The 25277-nt window shown below is 34.4% G+C and overlaps 1 protein-coding gene across 1 annotated transcript in view; it reads left to right on the forward strand.

The window, feature by feature from the left end:
* XRCC4 (X-ray repair cross complementing 4) overlaps window positions 1-25277 on the forward strand; it is a 245684-nt gene that overhangs the window by 79022 nt on the left and 141385 nt on the right. The window contains exons 4-6 of the mRNA XM_073887725.1: window positions 15950-16116; window positions 22770-22922; window positions 23998-24104. Coding sequence (XP_073743826.1) covers window positions 15950-16116; window positions 22770-22922; window positions 23998-24104 — 427 coding nt within the window. The remainder of the gene's footprint in view (window positions 1-15949; window positions 16117-22769; window positions 22923-23997; window positions 24105-25277) is intronic.

Here is a 25277-nt window from a genome sequence, read left to right on the forward strand (position 1 = left end):
ACAGTTAAAAGTGAAAATCTCAGTTAAACATATGTTAAACAAATAGGAATTTGCTTTTGAGGTAGCCAATCCAATAGATATTCATGTCTAGAAAATATTTCTAGATTGTAGAGCCTAGTTGGTCAAATTTCTTAAGATCAGTAAGAGAAGGTATATATACAGATGACCTTTGAGGATGGAGGTATGTTAGGAATATCCGTACAAATGAGAGTATTTGGATCAAGGGTAAGGTAAGGACAGATTGGAAAACCACCTCTTTCGGCCCCCCAGTAATACCTGGTTTCTAGCTCCTGTGATTGATATATGATGAGCTGAAATCTTAGCTCTGTCCAGTTTAAGAAAGCAACCTAACTTCATGGGAATGTCTTTTATTTGTTTGCCTAAAATCACCACTTTAGTAATTCTAAGGGGATATGGAATGTGACAGTTCCTGTCCCTTAATACATAGAATCCCTTTGGGAAGAGTTTCTGTCAAGTCATTTCAAAAGCGGTAGCCATCCCCATAATCAGTCCTTAGGTACTTTTTTTTTTTTTCTTTTTAGTTTGTGCCTTGATCCAGTTGGTAATGATTGGGTAGCAAATCTGAGTTTACCCAAAGCATGAACTTGTAGAAGTTTACTTACCTGGGTTAAAAATTAAATAAACTGGTCGGAGCTACCTTTCGCAAAAGGAGCTTGGTATGTGACAGGCATATCAGGCGTTATGGCCTCCTTCTTCAGTTTATCGCCAAACACTGAATTATAAAATTATGATAATTTGTAAAGTCTACATTCTGTAGTTTTCTGACCTGGTTTATTAAGGGGAATGCTTTTTTCCTCCCTTAGTATATTGTAACCATGACAGTAAGTGCAAAAGCATTTCTGGTAGTTGAACATAAATCTTTGATCTGACCTTTTGAGTCATATGATCAAAGAAAAATTGCCCTTTTAAAAATTTTATGAAATACTCATTTTGCATCTGACATTATTTCCCCATGGATATAACTCTTCATATAACTGTGTATCTCAGTGTATACTGTGTTTTCAGATTGCCACCCTCCTTTCCACTGCTCCCTCACCCTAGTTTTAGGGATTTATCCCTTAGCACCCTGTTGAATATATTGAGATTACTACATTGTCAAAATACAATAACTGCTATACCATTTGGACACTTTTGGCAATGAGTAAGTGTTCTCATTTGAGAGCTGCTTCATAAGAAACAGTTCACAGAGGTGGAACTACAGTATGCCAAAATAGTTGATTTCTTTTGGACTTAACTGAAACTAGGTTTCTGCTTTTAATTTTTCCTAACAGCAAGGTGCTATTCTATGTAACATGATTTATTTACATAGTTACCACAAAACACTTGGTATTTCATGCAGTAATGACATTATTTCATTGAAAACAGTAATTTTAGTACTGCAGTATTTCAACATTTTTGTCTGGCTACATTTTTACTTTGTGCTTTTAAAAGTGGAAAATTCATGGTTGGGATATGATGGTTTATCTTGATTTTTCTGAAATTAATTTATTAACATTGTAGGCCTTATAAAATACTACTCTCTTTACACTTATGTAAAGCAGATATTTTATCTGACTTATCTTTGTATAATGTAGATTGCCTTGTACATACACATGGTAGGAGCTAAAGAAAGAATATTTAATTGAATTTCAAGTTTTTATGTAGGATTCTTACTGACTACACTTCATATATTTCTTATGAAGTATTTTTCTATACAGCTCAAAATCTGAATTTATTACTATTAGCCCCAGAGAGACTTCTTATAGTCTTAGTACTTATAGTATTATACTATTTTATACTTAAACTATTATACTATTTTAGTCTTAGGTCCATAGAGCTCAAAATCTGAATTTATTACTGTTAGCCCCAGAGAGACTTCTCTATTAATCAAATGCCTGAAACACAGTAAGTACTCAATAAATGTTACTTATTATTTAAAAATATTATATAATTTGGCTTATTTCATCACGTTGATGGAATATAGTCTCTGAATATTTCTTTATTATTTTGAAGACATTAATTTATTGATTTTTGGTATCCAGCATTGCGATAGAAATCCAGGGCCATTTTAACTCCTGATCATTCACATATGACCTTTTTTTATTTTATTTTATTTTATTATGTTATATTAATCACCATACATTACACCATACATTACATACATACATTACATTACACCATACACCATACGTGTTAATCACCATATACCATACATTTTTGATGTAGTGTTCCATGATTCATTGTTTGCATATAACACCCAGTGCTCTATGCAGTACGTGCCCTCTTTAATACCCATCACCAGGCCAACCCATCTCCCCACCCTCCTCCCCTCTAGAACCCTCAGTTTGTTTCTCAGAGTCCATAGTCTCATGGTTCGTCTCACCCTCCGATATCCCCACCTTCATTTTTCCCTTCCTACTATCTTCTTTTTTTTTTAAACATATAATGTATTATTTGTTTCAGAGGTACAGGTTTGTGATTCATCAGTCTTACATAATTCACAGCACTCACCATTGCACATACCCTCCCCAATGTCCATCACCCAGCCACCCCATCCCTCCCATCCCCCACCACTCCAGCAACCCTCTTGTTTCCTGAGAAAAGCACACATAACTTGTTTTAATGGAATCTGGAATCCAGATTCCATAATGTTGTTAGGTTTTAATAGAAGTCCTTTTTTAAATCCAGTGTGCTGGGACCTTAGTAGGCTCTTTCTGTCTGGAAATTTCAGTTCATGTTTTTCTCCTACTTTTTAAATTCCTTTTCTGTTTTCTGGTTTTGCTAACTCTATTATATGGATTTTCACTGATCCTGTACTATGCTTATCCTCTAATCTTCTTATAATTTCTCTCCTGTTTTCCATCTATTTCTGTGTATGTGTGTGTGTGTGTGTGTGTGTGTGTGTGTGTGTGTGTGTGTTATGTGCAGCCCAGAATTTTATTCTTTGATACCTCAAGTCAGTACGTATGGTTTCTGTTTATCTGTATGAGTTCTAGGTCAGGGGAGAATGCCCTGTGAGGAACTCATGGAAACATGGGTCTCACCCTGTTTTAGTACCTTCCAGTTGCTGCCTGCTGTCAGTCATTCTTCAATCCCTTGATAGGTTTTGTTTTTTGGTTTTTGGCTCACAGTTTATAATTGTTACCTCCAGGGGAGTTAGTCTATTATAGCTTACTTTGCCATTACCTGAACTGGAACTACCTCGGTGTTAATTCTTAATTACATTTTTCTTTGCAAGAAAATTCAGTTAGATACATGGTTACTATCTGTTGTGCTCTTTGGTTCTTCTCAAGTATCAATAGATAGTAATTTTTATACCTAATAGCCAGTTTTCCTATTTAGTGAGTATTCACCTAAAAAAAGCCTTGAAAATTTTTAAAGTGTTTTTTAGATGAATGCTTTGTTTTTATCTTGTCTCTAGGTAAATAGGGGAATAAATCAAAGTAAATATTACTAGTTTTCTGTATAAATATTTTAGATAGAAATTTATTTCCTAAAGATCTGCCACTGAATTACAATAAAGTTTTTTAGGATTCTTTTTTTTTTTTTTTTTAAGTAGGTTCCACACCCAGTGTGGAGCTCAGTGCAGGACTTGAACTCATGACCCTGAGAGCAAGACCTGAGCTGGAGATCAAGAGTCAGACGCTTAACTGGCTGAACCACCCAGGTGCCCTGTTAGTAAATATTTTTGAATGAAAAAAATATGGCAAAAGAATTTTTAATCTATAGTTTAAAAAGGCAATTATTTAAAATTTTTTTAGAAGTAAGCTCATAAACAATACAGGAAAATTTTTTATTTTGTCTTTGATTTCATATTTTGTCTTTGATTTCATGTTTCATCATTTCATTTAAATTGAGGATTTAAAGATACTTGGTGCTTTTATGATTTTTTAAGGATCACTAGTTTTGAGTTTATTAGTTTATGATAATTGATTTTAAGAATATTAGAGTTACAATTAACAATATTTTTTTATGAAAATATTTTGTTTCCAAAACGTTTCTAATGTCAATTTAATGACTTTTAACCACTTCTGCTATTTCATCAAAAGATGTAATTTAGTGCCTTGGGGGCAGGATAGGGGAGGTTAGCCTTAAGTTTCTGAAATTTTTAAAGGACAAAGGGTCAGAATTTTATAATCAGAAAAAAAAATTACAAGAGTCTACTGTTTTAATTTTCCTGGAGAATGTTATGAGAGACCTGAACAATTGTTACTTAACAGGATAAACTGGTTTAAGTTCTGAAGTAAACAATCCATTTCATTTTATGTTTTATTAACACTTACATTTCCTAATTATCCCACAGCAGGATATTTTATCATAAGTTTTATCAAGTGTTTGCTTGCTTACTATTTCTTTGGGGCCTTAGAAGCTAAGCAACAGCAGTGATCCCAGCCCCAGTGACATTTTTCTCTGTCATAGCCACTCTGGAATGCTACTGTGTTAAAGTAATCAACCATTTTTAGAAGACAAATCAAATTCAAACTAAAGAGAATGGAGTTTTTTGTGTCTTTAGGTGTTACTTCCATTGTGGTTTATTTGCAAAATCCTTCCTGATCAGCGCTTAGGTTTTTTTCACAAATCTTGTATAGGATAAGTCATTATTATGCAAACAATGAATCATGGAACACTACATCAAAAACTAATGATGTAATGTATGGTGATTAACATAACATAATAATAAAAATAAATAAATAGAATTTATACGGATATTCAAAAAAAAAAAGGATAAGTCATTATTTTGAATACAGTGGTTACAATTGCTTGTGCAGGACCCCACTGTAAATAAATGTCAGTATTGGGATTCTAAAATAGAGATTCCTAAGGTTCCTGTACACCATGTAATTCTTTTGATATGATCAAGGTATCAAAAATAAGACTGAGTAGTCGCATTTATATTTCTACCTACAGATCATTTGGTAATCTTATCAGCTGCAGTGGAGGGAGTCTGATTTAAAAAAATCAATAAGAAACTTAGCCAAAGGACATAAAAATAACTCTTGATTAGATGAAGAAACATAATGATCCTGAATGGAGAAATTAACACTGTTAATTCATATTGGAAATAAGTTAATTCCTTATAAAATAATTTGAAAATGAGTGTAATTCCAAACAAAGTTCCTAGTATTTTTTAGTCGCTTTTTTTTGTTTGTTTTTAGCTTGTCTGAAATTCACAGTCAAAATTCTTGGGATGTGCTTGGCAAAACTAGACAATAAATACAATATTGAAAAAGGAATTATGAGGTGGAATTTATAATCCTTAATAAAATATTATAAAGCTGTCATAATTAAAGGAGCATCTTAGCACTAGTAAATAGTGAACGATGGTAGTGAAGAGGAAACTCAAGAAAATACTTAAGTATACATAAACATGTAGTTTCTAATAATCACGGCATTTTATATCAGGGAGAGAATGGTTCACTGAGTAAATGGTGAGGGAACATTGCTTATGTATTTGGAGAAGTAAATTAAAAATGAAAATATAGGCAAGTAGTCACTTTCTCTGATTTGTAAAGACCTTGAAAGGAAACTATTTTTATTTTTTTAAGGTTTTATTTTTAAGTATTCTCTACACCTGGTGTGGGGTTGAACCTACAATCCCAAGATCAGGAGATGCATGTTCCACTGACTGAGCCAGCCAGGCACCCCAAAGGAAACTATTTTTTACATTTAAGTACACCAAAACGTAAATGCTCTATAAGTAATATTGTCAGACCAGAAGAATATTTGTAGCATTTATGACCCAAGTATTCATTCACTCAGTTAACAGACATATTTTGAATCCCTACTATGAGCATGGGGAAGGGAGACAATAACCATTTGTAAATAAAATGAATTAAGATGAAGACAACTGCTGCAAAGATGATAAAATGTTATTTAATACCTGTACTATTGCTATTTCTTTGTAGGACTATTTGAAGGATTCTGGAATGCTTATATCATAGTTAAGGTAGTTAAGACAGTGTTTCCAGAGGTAACATTGAGTTAGAGACCTGAATAAAATACAAGAGGAAGCCATGTGCAATTCAGGGAGAAGAACATTCTAGAAGAATATGCAGACTATTAGTTTCCTGTTACCACCGTAACAAAGTAGGACAGACTTAGTGGTTTTCTTATTTCTTTCAGCATCAAGAGGCTGCCAGCCTTCCTTGGCCTGTGTCCACATCATTCCAATCTCTTTTCATCTTCACGCTGCCTTAGCTCAGTCTGATCTCCTGCTTCCCCCTTATAAGGACCCTTGGATTACATTGGGCCACCTGGATGATCCATGATAATAGCCTCATCTCAGGATCACTGATATAATCACATTTGCAAAGTACCTTCTGCTATATAAGGTAATATTCACAGATTCTGGGAATTAGGATGTGGGCATCACTGGGGGTCAATTACTTATCCTGCCATAGACCCCAATACACTATATTCATTTTTAGTTGCTACTATAACAAATAACCAGAAACTTAGCAGCTTAAAATAATATAAATTCACTATCCCATGTTTCTGTAGGTCAAAAGTCCAACACAGGGGCACCTGGGTGGCTCAGTCAGTTAAGGGTCCAACTATTGATTTCGGCTCAGGTCATGATCTCAGGGTCATGGGACTGAGCCCTGCATTGGACTCCATGCTCAGTGTAGAGTCTGCTTGAGATTGTCTCTCCCCTTTCCCTCTTCCCCTCCCCCCACCCTGCTCGCAGGCTCTCTCTTTCTCGAAAGAAAGAAAGGAAAACAGAAAGAACATCTTTAAAAAAAAAAAAAAAAAGTCCAACATAGTAGTCTCACCTAGCTAAACTCAATGTGTCAGCAGTATTGTATTTCTTTTTGGAAGCTCTACAGAAGAACCCATTGCCTTGCCTTTTCCCAGCTTTTGGACACCACCCACATTTTGGTTCAAGGTCTCCTTCTGTCTTCAAAGCCAGCAATTTTGCATCTTTCTGTGCTTCTCTTCCAATTCCACGTCCTTCTGACTAGCTGAGAAAGGAAAGTTCTCTGATTGTAAGGATTTATGTGAATAGATTGGGCTCATCCAGATAATCCACAATAATCTCCTCATCTCAAGGTCTGTATCCTTAACACATCTGCAAAGTCCCTTTTTCACAGAGAAAGTAAGATATTCACAAGTTACAGAAAGTAGGGTGTAGACATTTTGTGGGGAGCATCATTAATTACATTTGGGGGTAGCTGCTTATTACATATGGGAATAATTGACCTATTCAAGTGAGAGATGCAATTAGAGAGATAGTAATGGGCCAGATTATAAAAAGCCTTTTCGTCCATTGGAGTATTTAAAGAGAAAATGGGTTGTAATAAAATGAGGAAACAGATCGATGCTATTCTAAAAAACTTTCTGGGATGATAGATTCTGTATCTGTGCTATCTGATATAGCAACTACTAGCTACATGTCGCTCTTGAGCCCTAAAATGTGGCTTGTGTTACTGAGGAGTTCAGTTTTTAATTTTAGCTAATTTAAAGTTAAATAGCTCATGTGTGGCTGGTAACTGTTGGAAGCAGGACTACTGGAAGAACTATTGGAAGATACTATGTATATTTTTGGAGATATTTTGCTCTGACAGAAGCAGAAAACTGAACAGTAGCTAGAATTAGATGACATTAAAGTGGTTTTGTTTTGTTTTGCTTTGCTTTTGTTTTTAGACTGGTAATATTGAAGCACATTTGTATTAATTATGTGTTGTTGAGTAACAGGTTATCACAAACTTGGCAGCTTGAAACCATGTACATTTATTATTTCATGGTTTCCATGGGTCAGAAATCCAGGCATGGCTTTGCTAGGACTCCTGTGAAAGCTGCAATCAAGGTTTTGTCCAGAGCTGCAGTCTCATCTCAAGGTGAAAGATTTGTTTTTAAGGTCATGTTGATGCTGGCACAATTCAGTTCCTTATAGCCTTGTTGGATTGAGGGCCTCAGTTTCTTGCTGGCTGTGATGGTTAACTTTATGTGTTAACTTGGATGGGCTAAAAGTTCCTAGATATGTGGTCAAACATTATTCTGGATATCTTTGAGGAAGGTTTTGGATGAGATTATCATTTAGATAAGCAGACTTTGGGTAAAGCAGAATGCCCTCCAAATAAGGGAGGACCTTAGTTGAAGGCCTGAACAGCACAAAAGACCTATCTCTCCAGAACAAGAAGGAAATCTGCTGAGAGATTTCATTGACTCTTCTAGATTCCCAGCCTGCTGGTCCACCCAGCAGATTTTGGACTTAACCAACCTTCATAATCATGTCAGCCGCGGCACCTGGGTGGCTCAGTCGTTAAGCATCTGCCTTCAGCTCAGGTCATGATCCCAGGGTACTGGGATTGAGCCCCAAATCGGGCTCCCTGTTTGTTGGGAAGCCTGCTTCTCCCTCTCCAACTCCCCCTGCTTGTGTTCCCTCTCTCACTGTCTCTCTCTCTGTTAAAAAAATAAATAAATAAAATCTTAAAAAAAAAAATCATGTCAGCCAATTGCTTACAATAAGTCTCTATATGTATAAACATCTTATTGTTTCTCTGTCTTTAGAGAAACCCATCTAATGCACTGGCTGTTGGTCAGAGGCCTCCTATGGTTTTAAAATGATTATTTGTCAGAAATCACTCTCAGCTCCCTGCTGCATGGGCTTCTCCAACATGGCAGCTAGTGTCATAAAAGCCAGCAAGGAAAGGTTCTATTAGCAAGGTGGATATTATAATCTTATATAACTTAATCACTGAAGTGATATATGTTACCTTTGCTGTATTCTGTTGTTAAGAAGCAAATCACAGGCCTCCTTGCACTTAAGGGAGGGGATTACATAGGATATGAGTCCCAGGAGGTTGAGATAATCAGGTGCAGTGTTAGAGGAAGTGCTGTGTACTATTTAAGCAGTCATTTTCCTGCATATAACCTTCCAGTGGCTTTTTGTTATAATTGGAATAAATGCTCAACTTCTTACTGTAGCCTATGAAATCCTGTGTGATCTAGTCTCCTGTCTACCTTTCAGTTGCCTCAACTGTGTTCTCCCCCTAAGTTTTTGCAAGGTCTTTTTCCCTGACTACCGTATCCAAAGATATGCTGCCCTCTAGTCACAATCTCATTACCTATTTTATTTTCTTCATTGATTCTACAGCTGTGTGAAATTATAATCATTGTGCACCATCAACTCTTTCCAAGAGAACACATTGTTTTCCTTTCTCACAGCAGTATCTCCAATGCCTAGTACATAGTACATATTCAAAATGTCTGATAAATGAATGAATGAATGTGTTCTGTGTTTCACCGTGTAAGAATGGGGATACTAACTTTTGACTCCCCCAGAACTTAATTCCTAATAGTCTTATGTGGACCAGGAGCCTTACCAGTAACATAAACCATCACCTAACACATGTTTTGTATTTTATATGTATTATATACTGTATTCTTAAAATAAAGTAAGCTAGAGGAAAGAAAATGTTACTAAGAAAATCTTAAGGAACTGAAAATACCTTTATTAAAAAATCCGCATGTAAGTGGACCTGTGCAGTTCAAATCCATGTCACTCAAGGGTCACCTATACAACATAAATAATTAATCCTGCTACAAAATATGGGGTTTAAGTCTTACTAGCTAAACAGTATTGATCTCATCTGTTGTGGCAAATGTAGCACATGCATGCAGATGTTACTATTAGGGGCACCTGCGGGTGGGGGTGTGTGAATGGGAACTGTCCCCATTCTATTATTCTATAAAACTAAAAGTGCTCCCAAAAAAATAAAGTCTGTTAATTTAAGAAAAAAAAAAACTGGGGATACTATGTGTAATATGTAGCCACTATCCCTTTGCAGCTTTTAGCATACTACAAAAAAAAAAGTAAATACTGTAATGCTATGATAGATATCCATACTTACTCACTAGACCACCCAAGTATAACTGAGTGAATGGTGAATGTCTAGTGGAAAATGCAGGGAAGAGCTAGGTTAGTAGTGAGGGGGATGGACAATGAATTCTGTTTGGGCATTTAAAGTGTGGGGTTTGCATAGGTCATTTTGCTGGCACCATTCTGAAACGGAGTTAAATGTGTATGTAAGTCTGGAGTTTAGGAGCACCCTCACCTACATATACATCTGGCAGTTTTCAATTTATCGGTAATGATGGAAGCTGTGATATTGGACAACCCTATAACTATAGAGGAAAAAGAAAAGTGGATCAAGAGACCATGCCAAGAAATGCTATCATTTAGCATCTAAGTGGAGGACAGAGAAGCATACTGCACAGATGTGATTAGATAAGTATTAGGAGATTTAGAAGAGTGTTAGGGAATCCAAGGCAATACCAAAAATGAAGTAACAGGCGAATAATATGTATCTACTGCTTTTTATCACCTCCCCCCAATCCAGTTACTATAAAAAACCTTCCAGTTGATTCTAAATCCCTGTATAGTATAATCTTTCATTATTAATTTTAACTCCTAATTAGGCTGTGGTAAATCTAGATTTTACTGTACTTCTCATGAACCAAAAGACTCATCATCCATTTTAAGACAGTAGTGGAGTGAACATTTATAGTCATTCAAAGTAAAAGTAACTTCTGAGATTCTCTTACCACATAGGCTTTGGGTTTTTGTTGTGAAGGATTCTCTGACTTCTACCAAAGATTTTTACAATTATGAAGACCAAAATAGGAATTCTTAGATGATATTTAATACATTAAAGCACATAGCATGGCCTTAAAATTCGAATAATTTTGTAGCACTCTAATTCGAGATCAGAGTATTTTTCACTTTTAGATTATTGCATTTTGATTGTAAGAACCTACAGAATCTAAAATATACAGAGCCTTGCTTGATCATACAATCATCTTGAGATATTTAAACTTTTTTTTTAATGAGCTGTAAGAAATTTGGGCAAGAAAATAGTGGGAAAAGTGAGATTAGTATTCCTCTAGTATATATAGCTCTTTTATCTTTTTTAGGAGTCCTTATCGGTATTCTTTTCTAAGTTCTAGGTATCTTCGAAAAGAAATGTGATCAGTTGTCAACCTAGAGAAATTACTTCTTTAGGAGGTACATTTGTAATGTTAGTTATTTAAATATGAAATAAACATTTCAACAGGCCACTAAACCAAAGAGTTCATGGTACATATCTTAGTAAAAATATATTTGATCCAAAATATGAACAAATGGTAAGTAACATAAGTAGGCCAAAGTAATACAGTTTAGTCTCTTTTTTATTACAAAACTTGACTGATTTCCTATATTACTGAATTTTGTAACTGTGTATTATAACAGCGAAGTATATGCAACTGTGTATTTGTCTAAAATAGACAAAACATTCTGTATTATAAACTATAATGGGCAGGCTTTACTTTTTTAGTGTACACATATCTAGATACAACTAAACTTTTGTCTGATAGGAATAAATTAAAAACATACTGAAGAAAATGAGTTCTTCTCTGCCATCATTTGCCTTGTAATAACATCAAGATATCTTTATTCCTCCTTTCCATTTAGCTTTACATTTTGGTTCCCAGGACAGTAGCAAAGATTAAGTCTGCAAGGTTATTTAGACTACTTTGATAATGTGTCAAAACTCAAATTCTTTAATTGATGTGTTCTAAGCAGAATATCAGCTCACTCTGTGATAACTCTCCTCTCCCCAGAAACATTCAGAAGGGCCACAAACAATCCCCCAGGAATTGGTTAGTAATTATCCATAGTGTTTATTTTGTATACTTTAGTAATGCTATGTATTCTCTTTAATCTGGTCACTCCAAAGAACCTGAAAACATTCTTTAAAAAAAAAATCTGACCAAAAAAAAAAAATCTGTGTAGGTTTTATTAAACATATATATTATCATCGTATCAAGTGCTATTATATAGTTTTTTAACATGATTTTTTTTGTTTCAATTATATTGTTCAATAAGATAAAACTTTGTTATATTCTTGAACTATTTAAAATATTTCTTAATTTGTGTTCAGAGCATTCCCATTTTTGTTTTGTTTTGTATTTTTTAAGTAGGCTCTGCTCCCAGTGTGGAGCCCAGCGTGGGGCTTGAACTCACGATCCTGAGATCAAGACCTGAGCTGAGATCAAAAGTTGGACACTTAACTGACTGAGCCACCCAGGCACCCCATTGTCCCAGTTTTTTTATTTGCCTGCCCCATTATAGTTACATTCCTTTATTAATAAGGATCATTCCAATAAAAAATTGGAGTCTTTATTTAGCGCTTAATAATTGTCTAGAGCTGTGCAAGATACTGTAGAGGCAGTGGAAGAAATATAAGATAGGCCCTCTGATCTTAAAGAACTAGATATTTAAAAGACTACATTTCTGAAACAACCAGAGGAAAATATAAGGAGGATGACAGGAGGGAAAAATTGTGAGACAAACTCTGAAGTATTAAGAATAGACAGGTCAGTATAGGCTAAAGTAGTTATAGAGAATGTGACCTGCGCTTTGAAGTGGGTGGGTAAGGAGGTATAGCATTTAATCTTGGATTTAAGAATTGACAGATATCCAGAACAAACAAAGCACTGGCTAAAGAAAATGGATAAGTTTTCTGAAATTGAGACCTTTTAATGCAGATCGGATTTTAAAAATGTTATTTACTTGTTTTAATATCTAAAATTATGACACTTTAGAACCAACTAGTGCAAACTCCTACAGTTATCAACATTTAAAAAGTTAATTGTTTTCAACTTAAAATTTTAGATTATTGACTGTGTCTTAAAGATGTGTCTTAAAACTTTAGATTATAGACTGAATGAGGTGCCTAGTAGAGGTCTATGTACCGAATTCTCTACAAGATCTTGAGAACTGACTGCAAAAAAAAGTTTTTGACCATGCCTCTAAAGGAGAGACATGCTTTCAGGATGCCTTTAATTTGTGGTTTCTGATTCTGTTGTACCATTTGAAGTCCTGATTTTATATTTAGATTATTTTGAAATTACGGAACTAATAATTAAAAGCTGTGCTTATAGCCTTCTATGTCAAACAAAAAGCTAAAGTAGTTTTTAAAACCATCGCATCCATATAATGTGGCTTTTGTGCAAATTTGCTTGTTTTAAAAATAATACTTTTTTAAGTTGCCACTTTTTATATGGAGGCTAGTATAAAGGTCTGCTGGATATAGGGGCGCCTGGTGGCTCAGCTGTTAAGCGTCGGACTCTTGATTTCAGCTCAGATCATGATCTCAGGGTCTTTGGATTCAGCCCCCTGTTGGGCTTTGCACTCAGCACAGAGTCTGCTTGTCCCTCTCCCTCTGCTCCTCCCCCCACCCATGCTCTCTTGCTCTCCCTCTCTCTTTAAAATAAATAAAATCTTTTTTTTTTTAAATTGGCTTGATATAGAGTGAGAGTGCAGAAATACTTTACACTTCTCGTTTCATGAGGTCTGATAAAAGGCCCTGATCAGAGTTCAGTGCATATGTCCCCTTCTATCTTCAGTGATGCGGAAAGGCTGGAACAGCAGCAGTGAGGGTAGAAGGGAGCTTTGTGCCGTGGCTCTGAACTGCGTGTGTTACAGGAAGGATGGCCCAGCAGAGTTCCTCTGCCACTTCAAAATTTTTCTAAGAAATAAGTTGAATGTTTCAAGTAAATTTCTTTTCTTGGACTGAATTTCTAGATACTTCTTGTATATTTTTATGGTTTAGAAAAACATGTTCACACCCATTAAAGGACCAAATACTAGTGAATATAATTAGAAAATGGAAACAAAGTAGTTGCCTATTCCTAAGAAATGACATTTTAAGTTTATTCTATCGTGACTAACCAAGAGAAGATTTAAGAATTCTCTTTTGGAATTTGAATATATAGGTTTGAATGATATTTTGAAAGAAATGGCTTATTAGTGATTTAGAATTTGTTACCTTCTTCCTTTGCCATCTAAGATAGATGAGTAGGCAGCTGGACTTGTGCTTATCTGTACATTTGTATTTTACCAATTACTTTATTCAGGATCAAAGTGTGGCATGAATTCATTATCCATTTGGCATTGTTGAAACTTTCAAATAATTAAAAACTCTTTCATTTCTAAAAATGTTTATCTCTGCCTGACAATTGTGATAATGAGAGAATACAGAATCATTTTGTGGGTTTATGTTTTACTGATAATGTAATCTATTATATAACAATAAGCTTAATTTTTCTATTTCATATCAATTCAAAGTTATATTCTAGATATTCTGTAGGTGTTCTTTAATGTGTGTGTGTGTGTTTATAACTAAGAAAAGCTTCAAAAGGTAAATGCTTAAATTTATTTTTCCCCTTAAATTTACTTTCAATTTATATATTCTTTACACAGATAAAACTTTCTTTTCATATATGTGCGTGTGTGTGTGTGTGTGTGTGTGTGTGTGTGTGTGTGTGTACACACACTATGTTCCTATTAAATGAATACCATAGTAGAAATTACTGATCCGGCAACCCAAAAAACCTTCAGTTTTGCTCAGTTCTACCACTCAGTGCCATTAGCGTCTCTCTTAAGAATTATGTGTAGGTTATGAATCTTATTCTTCCTCTTACTAGTTTTTAAATTTTTAATGTTTCATTATTTATTTTTTAAAAGATTTATTTGTTTAAGAGAGAGAGAGAGTGTGTGTGGGGGGAAGGGGCAGAGGGACAAAATGTCCAAGCAGACTCCTGCTGAGCAGGGAGTCTGATATGGGCCTCTGTCTCACGACTCATGACATCAGGACCTGAACTGAATCCAAAAGTTGGATGCTTAACTGAGTGAGCCACCCAGGCACACCACTAGGTTTTTTATTTTATTTATTTATTTATTTTGTTGTTGTTGTTCAGTTAGATAGCACTAGTTTTTTAAATTAGGTTATTCTCTTATGTCAGGAAACAGCATAACAGCATAGCATAGTAGAATTTTGGCTGTATTCCTTCAATATATTAGATAACTACTCTGAACCTCAGTTTACTAATTTATGAAGTAGATATGATAGTTTCATTCTGGTGATGATTAGATGAGTTGTATATGTGTTTTGCCTGAGTTAAATTTCAGCTGCAGGACATGGTAACTATATAATAATAATTATCATTTTTAAAATCTTATATGTAGCTGTTATAATAATTTTAATAGTAAGGATAATTATAATTATGATTAAATCACTATATTTCATTATCTTTATCTACCAAATGAGGACAACCCATGTCCTCTTCTAAATTCCATAACTATAATGAAACTGTATTATACTATTTTATTTTAAAGTGCCTTCTAGTAGAGGATATATTTTCCAAGTCTTACCTTTATGAAGAAGTACACAAACTTGACATTGGACAGTATTATTTGTAATTTATTGGTTTTTGAATCAGAAGTAATTACTGAGTGGTAACTCAGGTTTATCAGTTTCCTAAAACCCTGCATTTCTCTTAACTTGTACCAAAATTTTGCTCTTTCTTCAGAAATGTATTATAGCACTTATTCTATGTTATCGCTAGTAACAGAAAGTACAGTTAAAAATCTTCATGTATAGGGATGCCTGGGTGGCTCACCCAGTTAAGCATCTGCTTTCGGATCTTGTTATGATCTCAGGGTCCTGGGATCGAGTCCTGCATCAGGCTCCTTGCTCAGCAGGGAGTCCGCTTCTCCCTCTGCCTGCCACTCCCCCTGCTTGTGCTCTCTGTCTCCGACAAATAAATAAATTTAAAAACATCTTTAAAAAAAATCTTCATGTATAATTCCTTTTCTTACTCTGAGAAGTGACTTAAATTAAGTTGTAATAAATAAATGGTAGTATGCTTATATGGTATTTACTTGTTTTCTTCTCTGCTAGGAGATGGGAGAGTGACTTAGCACTTACACAAATTATTCTTGGGTTATATGTTGATTTACATGATAAACTTCCGTTAGAAGATAGGAAGTTGCCCGGTTTTTCTTCACTGTATTTGTATCTGATAAATGTACTATGTTTTTCCCCCTCAGAAGAAATTATGTATATTTAAAACTCAATGTTGATATTCTCCCAAAACTAATAATGTTTTCCTTTTGTTCTAGTTCAGACTTGGTTCCTTCAACCTGGAGAAAGTTGCAAGTCCAGCTGAGGTCATTAGGAAACTTATTTGTGATTGCCTGGATACTATCACAGAAAACCAAGCCAAAAATGAGCACCTGCAGAAGGAAAATGAAAGGCTTCTGAGAGATTGGAATGATGTTCAAGGACGGTATGTGCTAATGTTCTTGTATTATAAAAACACTAAGCTCTCATATTGCTATAGATTTAAGTTAATGATTTGTAAGTTTATAATATATGTAGACTAGCATATATTTAGCATAAAATCTTAGTATGATTAAATCAAGCTCTTGGTCATTACTGTACATTATTGGAGTACGTTAACACTTATTGGTCATTAGTATTTGGTGGCACCAGCAAACTAATGAACAATAAGGAGTAATCAGGCAATGAGAATCAGAAGCCATTAATATTAATCAAAAGTTAGGAAGTTGATATTTATAAATTTAATTTACCTCAAATTATAGGATTAATAATGAATAAAAAAAGATATGAAATGTAAGTATGCCAATTGATTACTTATATGGACTCTTTATATAAATGGTAACTATTTCAGATGCTGTGTGCTTTGGCTCCTATTATAGACTTATTTTGTTCACTGAGAATTCATACTACCAGCATTTTAAAAAGATGAAGTAATTGTGTTTACTAGATAAGACATTTGGAAGCCCTTATTTTCATGATTTTGCCTCTTTTTTTTTTAAAAAAAAGAATGAAGAAAGTCACTTTACTTCTTGTTATGCATTTTTTTCAATTGTATCATAATAGGCCAGCCCAGGGTGTATTTTTATTACTCTGTTAGGTAAGAGATGTTTGAATGAAACAAAATGTATGTTGTGACCATTTGTATCTCTACAGAGACATATAACATCATATGCATGTGTTTGTACATATGTGCATGGCAACATCTGAAAGAGTTATATGGAATATATATAATAATATTATTATTATATCCAGTATATCCAGTAGATTTTTTATCTTTAAATCAAACCACTAGCTCTGAAACATAAGAACAATTTTCCAATTTAGGATCTTTTTAGGATAATCCTTAAGATTGTTTAAAATGGATTGGTAAGTAAATGTGAGAATATATGAAAAATGTGAAGGGTTTACCACTATCAATGTATGTTTGTGGAAAGGGTGTTAACTAGAAGGAATTATGTTTCTATATATCCAATTATATTTATTAATGTAAGACATGTAAACTTAACACCTAGAACTTGACTATATTTGGCTTTCAGTGATTATATTAAGAAAGTATCTTGTTCTCTTTTATTTTTGAATTAACATTTATCTCCAGTTGTATAAAAAAAAATGAGACCAAATCAAAGCTGTGTAAATATTAGGAAACCATATGGAAAAATAAGTTAATTTTTCCTTTTCTCCTTAAAGCCATGTTAGTATGATTCAGTATCAAATATCTGTGCTATAAAGCATGGTTCTGGGTCTTTATCTGTAGTTTAGATATGCTTTTCTGTTTTATATATGAAATAAATCAAATTAAGGGAGATGTACTGTGACTGTGATAAGCCATTATATTTAAAACTCAAAATACCCTCAAGATGATAGGAAATTTGTTCCACAAATTACCCACAAAAATGCATACTGGGTACTTGGTCCTTGAACAAATTGCTTTAAAATGTCTGCCAGAGGTTGAAAGAGGTGTTACCTCATCAGTATTCAACACCAATGCAGTATACTGGAAAGCAGCAGGGAACAAAGATGAGATGGTGGAAACAAACGCACCCTGTGCTGTAAAACATTGGGGGAGGGCTGTGTATAATATGTGGCCCCCTGATGCTTGATTTGCTATTCTTGAACTGTCCAGAAAGTGCTTTTGCATTATTGTGGCAAAACGTTTCCATTTGATCAAAAGCACAACCATATCTCTCATCCCCGGGCTTATTATGCTCCAGCTATTCTTTTTTTGTAAATACTGGGTCATGTATTTTCTCCAGGGGTTGAAGATTGTGTGCTATTGTGGTAGCCTCCCAAACAGGAAAGTGAGCCTGCTCCAGAGAATTCTGGATTAGTTAGCTCTCTCTATTTTCCAAATTTCCCAAATGGTTTTCTTTCCTATCAGAGGAGAAGGTGGCCATTTTAAAGAGCTGTAAATACATCTTGCTCATGGCCAAGCAGTACTTTTCTAAATGTTCCCTCTCTAGAGCCTTAGTATGGTGGAAAATGAGCCAAAGGATTTAAATTTCCATCTTCTATATGGCAGTAGTACTGATGAATAGTCTTTAGGGAAATTAGAAATAGGACATGAACATAGTGAGTTCGGTAACTGAGGACATAGAAAGTAGAGAATCATTAGAGTGGTGGCCATCATGTTAGGCCTGGCCACAGTTCAGTTTTTTGGGCAGCCTCTGATACTCCTATATCAGTGTCCATCCATGCTCCAATCATTTCTTCCCCATCATTGTTTCAGACTGTGTATATATGGGAGGATGAAGGAGGGACCAGCACAGAATAGATGCTGAGAATTCCCTTAGAGCTATGGTAGATAGGTCCTAAATAAATGTAATACACAATGGGATATTATATGAGCAAAAAACAGTCATATACGCATGTGCTTGTACCATGGAAAATGTTAATATGTTAAGATGAGAAATGTGAGTTATCAAAAAGAGGAATAGTATGCCAGTTTTTGCAAAATACATCTTTAAGATAGAAAATATCTAGAGGGAGAAAATTAAATGTAATAGTATATGTCTGGAATTGCGGATTAAATTTCTTTTTTTACTCTTTGGGGGTATTTTTTGTATTTTGAAATTGAAATACGTATAATTATAATCAGAACCAACTCTAAAGCTATTTCCATTTGGGATGACAGTGGAGAATAAATGAAGTTTGAATAAGAAATGAGGAATTACAGTATGAGTAAAAAAATGAGTTTTAATGTGCAGACTTTTAACATATCTGCTGTTATTTTTTATTAACTGTTTAATAATTGTGGTCTTAGCTCCATTTTGAACAAGTGACATTACTGGATCAATTTAATTTTGTATAGGTTAGGTGAAGGAGAAAACATTAGAAATATTGTATGTGAATCCTTAAGTTATTAGCTATATTTATTTCACTTGTTTTTCCTATTTAGTTTCAAATACAACTCTCGAGTTCCATATTACTAAATAGGTCTTTTGTTAGCTCAGACATCAAGTTAGAAACTCCAGCTTTATTCTGCGTTATAGTTATTAAACCTGTAACTGGAGGCAGTTCTCCGCAGATTGAATTGGGTTGACACTCATGGAATCATAAGAATAGAAGAGACCTTGAAAGCTCTTTTACTTCATCTCTCTGCCTTCAGGCTAGGATCACATTATATCCAGATGAATTCAGTCTGATTTTTAAAGACCTCAGGAGATAGCTTCAACTCCCCTTGGTAGCCCATTATAGTGTTTAAGAACAGTCACAGTCAGAAAATTCTTCCTTCCGTCTCTTAGTAATCTGAGTCCTTCATGGTATAGTTGAAGGCCATTTCCTCTTGTTCTGTCGTCAGAGAGGACGAGGAACAGCTGTTTACCATCTTCTTCAGTACTTAAAGGCTTATTAAATCTCTTTACCACTGCTTTCTTTTCAGTTCTTTTTAGCATTCTTTGTCCTCTGAACTCCATTCACATTTTCTTTTGCTGTACATCCCTGACCTGGATATAAATTTGGCCAGAGCTGATTGTAAATATAAGGATTACTGCACGATTTCTAAGCACCACATGTTCCCATTTATGTATCTGATGTTTTATTTGGGTTATCTTTTAATCTGTTTTATTTTGAATTGTATTTTTGCATGAAATTGCCTTGTTTCTGCTCTTATTTTTGTTATTTTTTGATGTTATTCTTCTTAGACTCTTTGTTTTCCTGCATAGTATTTTATTTTGCTTTATTTTTTTTAAAGATTTTATTTATTTGAGAGAGAGAGAACGAGAGACAGAGAGCACGAGAGGGAAGAGGGTCAGAGGGAGAAGCAGACTCCCTGCTGAGCAGAGAGCCCAATGTGGGACTCGATCCCGGGACTCCAGGATCATGACCTGAGCCGAAGGCAGTCGCTTAACCAACTGAGCCACCCAAGTGCCCTGCAGAGAAGTATTTTATTTAGAATATTCAGTATTTCCCATACTTAGTCTTTATCCTTTTAATTTTTTTAAATTACTCTTCTTTCGTCATAGTTTTTAGATATGTCAGCCCTATGGTACTAATTAATCTTAACACTATTGTTCTTTTGTCCTAGTCACTGTTGAAAGGATGAAGCATCATTAGCCCTCTCCTGTTTGATGTTATTTATGTTTTCATCAGGTTTGAGTTTTGCCTTCGAGATGATCCTTGGACTAGTTGTAGTCTAATCTAGTTGTATGTGAGTTCTCCTTTAGTATCACTGACTTGGCAGTGAATCCCATGTCTCTCTTTCACTAAATGGCCTCAACTTCTAATACCTGTCTAGTTTTTTCAGTGAAAGGTTAGCAGGAGGCAAGTAATATGGAAGGCCTAGTAGCATCATAATGCTGTAAGAGAGGATTGGCATTAAAAATGGGGTAAGGAAGATGGTATGTACTTCTTAGTTACTGAGTATTTAATAGAAGAATAATGTTCTCCAAATTTGATAAATTAATAATTGAGAATAAATTTTTGTCCTGTTCACAGTAATACTGTATCCCAGCCAACCCCCAACTCCCTAGCTTTGTCTAGGAAGTGTTAACCAGTTTGATAGTCAGAAGTTTGGTTGCAAGAAAATCCTAAAGGTTTGCTAAAACCAAACAAGATTAAGTCATAGAATGCCATTTATTCTATTGTTTGTTCTCCTATCACAGACATGTTACCTTTGACAGTGTAGTTGTGATACTAGTTATTAGGATTAACAGTATTCTTTAGACAAAGTACATGATACTTTATTTTTATATTTATTTTCATTTGTAATCCTTGTGTTGTACCAAATGTCAGTTTTAATAAGGATTTTGAAATTTGCTTGATAGTTGTTAAGTGCACATAATCTGTCAATTAAGAATTATTGAAGTGATTTATATGGAAATTAAATATGCATTTAAATCAGATAAATAACCAAGTGGTTCCTGATCCTAAAACTTTATATAATGCACGAGATTTTTATTGTACATTCTTGTAATTGGTTTTTAATTTGCCTTTGTATAACATATTTTATAGTGTACGCAAGTATTTTGGTGGTGTTCATCTTTTAAACTTTTTTTCTTATGTTACATTAGAAAATAGTACAAAAAATGAGATAGAATGTTTAACACTTTGCATCTGAAATAAAAATGCAGTGACATGTCCCTGCTTAACATAAGCCATTGATACTGGCAGTTCCTCTTCAACTTTGACTCTGTTCCCCCCTCCCAACTTTTTGGTATACTTCTTTCTCAGAGAGCTTTGCTTGATGAAAGGAGTACTGTTATATTAATATTTACCACAAATTTTATTAGAAGCTGAAAGGGATGAAAAATGGTGCTCTTAAAATGGTGAATAGCTGTTAAAGGAGTGAAAAATAAATTCAGAATCACTGATTCTCCATTTCCTTATAAGATGTCCATATTAACTCCCTTTATTAATTTTTCTAATATCTACTCCACATCTGTTGAATGGCAAACACTATGTTAGGCACTGAAGATAAAGCAGTCAGTAAAACACACATGGTCTCTGCCCTTACGGAGTTCACAGCTGTGGCAATGATTGTACTATGAGTGTTGTAATTGCTCCCAGAAAATATACTGCTTTTTGTTCCTTTTCATTCCATAAGAGGCCCTGATTCTTTGCATCTCTAAATAGGTGGATTATTGAAAGCATAGGAACATGTATATCAAAGGTATCAAATTTTGACATTTTTGTTTATAATTTTTCAATGAAAAATTCTATATTGCAAATATATAAAATATATGTACATAAATACATATATATTTAAAATACTAGAATACCTGCATAGAATAAGTATAAATAAATAGTAAAGAGAAAACAAGGCAGAGCAAGACTATATTTAAAATAATATTTTATATGGAATAATATATGTTTGAATCTTTAAAATACAGGTTTATTCGTGGTTTGTGTGAATGAGCATATCTTATATATATAGTCTCTGTTAGCTTTCTTTGTATCTGGAAGAATAAAATTAGTGTAATCTCTTGTTAGCTCATTTGAACATTGTAGAAAGAATTATAAATGATAGAGAGAATTTTATATTTTGTCTTATATATTTAAAATTGAAGATATATAGTGTTTCTCATTTGCTGCTTCATTAATCTCTCCTTGGAAATTTCAAGTTGGATATTTTCATTCATTATATATATGCATACGTGAGTGTGTGTATGTGGTGCTGATAACTGCCTAAGTCATGTTCTTGCCATGGAGCAGTTCATAGTCTATTTAGGGAAAACTGATTAGGTAAATCACCTAATCACAAAACAAGATCATGGTTGCTATTATAGTAATATTAGTAAAGTACAGGAAACATAGGCTATAATTACTCTTGTGTGAAATTCCTCCCATAGAAATACTCTTGGAAATAAATCGTAGATGTAAATAAATGATTACATTTAGGTATTTAGATGTTTTAAAAGCTTTTTGGGTATCATTTTCCAATTTGATCCTTATCTCACTGCATAATTACTAACATTAATAAACAATAAATTGTAATTGTTTAATTATCTGTATAAAACTTTAAGTCAATGAAAATCTATAAAAGTGATTTTTAATTGTATTTTCCTTGAAAAGTTTTCTTGAAATCATCTTCAGTATTGGATTGAATAATATTAATGCTAAGAAAAACTGCATGATTTATTTATTTGTTTATTTACATTTTAGATTTGAAAAATGTGTGAGTGCTAAGGAAGCTGTGGAGACTGATCTTTATAAACGGTTTATTCTGGTGCTGAATGAGAAGAAAGCGAAGATTAGAAGCTTACATAAATTGTTAAATGAAGTTCAAGAACTAGAAAAGAACGTTGAGCCTGAAAGGTATTTTGAGTTGTCTGTTTTGAGATGGCAGATACAGAAATTTGGATGGAATTTTTTCCCAAACTTAATGAAAGTTAGGTGCCGACTTTTTAGTAATGTCTGGGGTTGGATGCTCTGGGTGTTGGATGCAATGGGCTGGAGAATTCTCAGCATGATCCCTCCTTGTCTGCCCACTGCCATAACTACACTTAAATCCCTAAAACTGGCATATGACTTATCTAAGTATTATTTGTGTAATTCTTAGACATCATTAAAAATAATAAAAACTTATCTTCTGCAAAACTGCAGAGTTGAATACACATTTGTAATCTTGGTGTCTAAGTAGTGGTTAATTTTAGAATCAAGTGGCTCTGAGAGTGGACATAGCCTTGATTTTTAAGGAAAAATCATAGGTGACTTATAGCTGGTATGGTTTGGACACTTATAATTATTTTAGTCTGGTTTTTATTGTTTTATTATTTTATTTATTATTTATCCACTTAATTATTTTAGTGGACCCAGGTTTGGATCTTTTGCCCTGAATCCAAGAGAATGCACAGGTTTACTAATGGCGTCATATGAAGAACACAGCATTTGATGTCAGATGGTCCTAGTTCAAGGCTGTCTGGCACTGATAATCTGTTAGTACACGACTTTGGGCAAACTGTAAACTCTCTGTGCCTTACTTGGCATCTTCATAATAAGACGAAAGATACCTCTCTGAGAATTTGGGGGCAATCAGAAGCAAGGCAGAACGGCTTTGAGATCAATAAAATACTGAACACTCTTTGAGCCACAGAAGATAATTTGGAAGAACAGTATTTTGATAGATGAATAATATGATAAGAAACTGATTCAAGAGTTGATTATAGTGAGCACTAAACCACATTTAAATTAGGTAGAAGGGAAACTTGTTCTTAAGAGAGTTAACATACAGTCTTTAAAGTGCTTTCATCTTAATCATATATATTTCAATATATGTTTATTTAACTACAGTATTTTTCCAGGGATATTTTCTATATTTACTTACTGGTGAATTTGATACCTAGCCAGGGGTGAGCCAAAAATTTATAATTCTACCTTTTTCCGCTTCTAGGGAAACCACAACATGTTCTGAAATGACTGCTGACAGAGATGCAGTCTATGATGAAAGCACTGATGAGGAAAGGGAAAACCTGCCTGATCCCTCTGTGTTAGCTCCAGGTAAGAGGAATGCATTCATTACCTTTGTTGAATATCTCACTCGGGCTTCTTATTCTAAAGGTAATAAACCGTAATGAAAAATGTTATGAAAAAAGTCTTTTCTACAAAAATTCTTCAGGGTTTTTAGTCTGAAACCTCAAGTACTTAATGTTAAAAATTAATATTTATTATAAAATGCAGCAACTCATTAACAAACAAGCATGCATACTTACACACACACACCAAAGCATGCTATTTCTTTTTTTTTTTTTTAAAGATTTATTTATTTATTTGAGAGAGCAAGAATGAGAGAGAGAGAGTACATGAGAGGGGGGAGGGTCAGAGGGAGAAGCAGGCTCCTTGCTGAGCAGGGAGCCTGATGTGGGACTCGATCCCGGGACTCCGGGATCATGACCTGAGCCAAAGGCAGTCGCTTAACCAACTGAGCCACCCAGGCGCCCAAGGCATGCTATTTCTTATTAAAGAAGGGTGCATAAGGAATAAGCAAGATATGTATGTGTTCATGCTAGTTATCTCTAGCTTGAAGCTGGCTGCCTTTAACATGTGAGAGCTTATCTAGCTAGAACTACGGATGGGCAAGGAGCAGGGTGATCTAGAATGCTTCTGATTGTCTTGAGGCTGGGCCTTCTTTCACTATTCAGAAAAGGGGAAGAGAAGGGGAAATGGCAGTTTAAGTTAAAGTACCTGAGCCTTACTCAGTCCCTCCGATCTAAATCCATGAATTACTTTTCTAAACGTTTATAGATTTCCTAGAGGCAGGAGCCCCTGAACTCATCTTACACTTACATGGTTCTGGCAGAAGCCTAGTAGTCTCAAAATAAATGTTTGATTCATTTATTTAGCAAATATTTTCTGAGTGTCTCTTCTGTACCAGGAACTAGTCTGTGTCAGAGAGAGCAATAATCAAATATTTTTGCTTTCATGGAACTTATAAATTCTAGTCAGGGAAACCGACAATAATAAGATGAATAAATTGAATATCAACTATATTAGATAGTGATAAATGCTGAAGAGAAAAATAAACCAGGGAAGGACAATAGAAACTGTTGGGGTGGAAGTAGGATAAAGGTTATAATTTTAGCCAGGGCACCAGAAAAAGCCTTGGTGAGAAGGTGACAGGTCTACCTGTGGGGCGAGCATGCTAGGCAGAAAAAAGCAGTTAGTTCAAAGGCC

Source organism: Callorhinus ursinus, unplaced genomic scaffold, assembly GCF_003265705.2.
Source record: "Callorhinus ursinus isolate GAN/ISIS: 27379988/994484 unplaced genomic scaffold, GSC_fseal_2.0 scaffold3, whole genome shotgun sequence".
Lineage (NCBI taxonomy): Eukaryota > Metazoa > Chordata > Mammalia > Carnivora > Otariidae > Callorhinus > Callorhinus ursinus.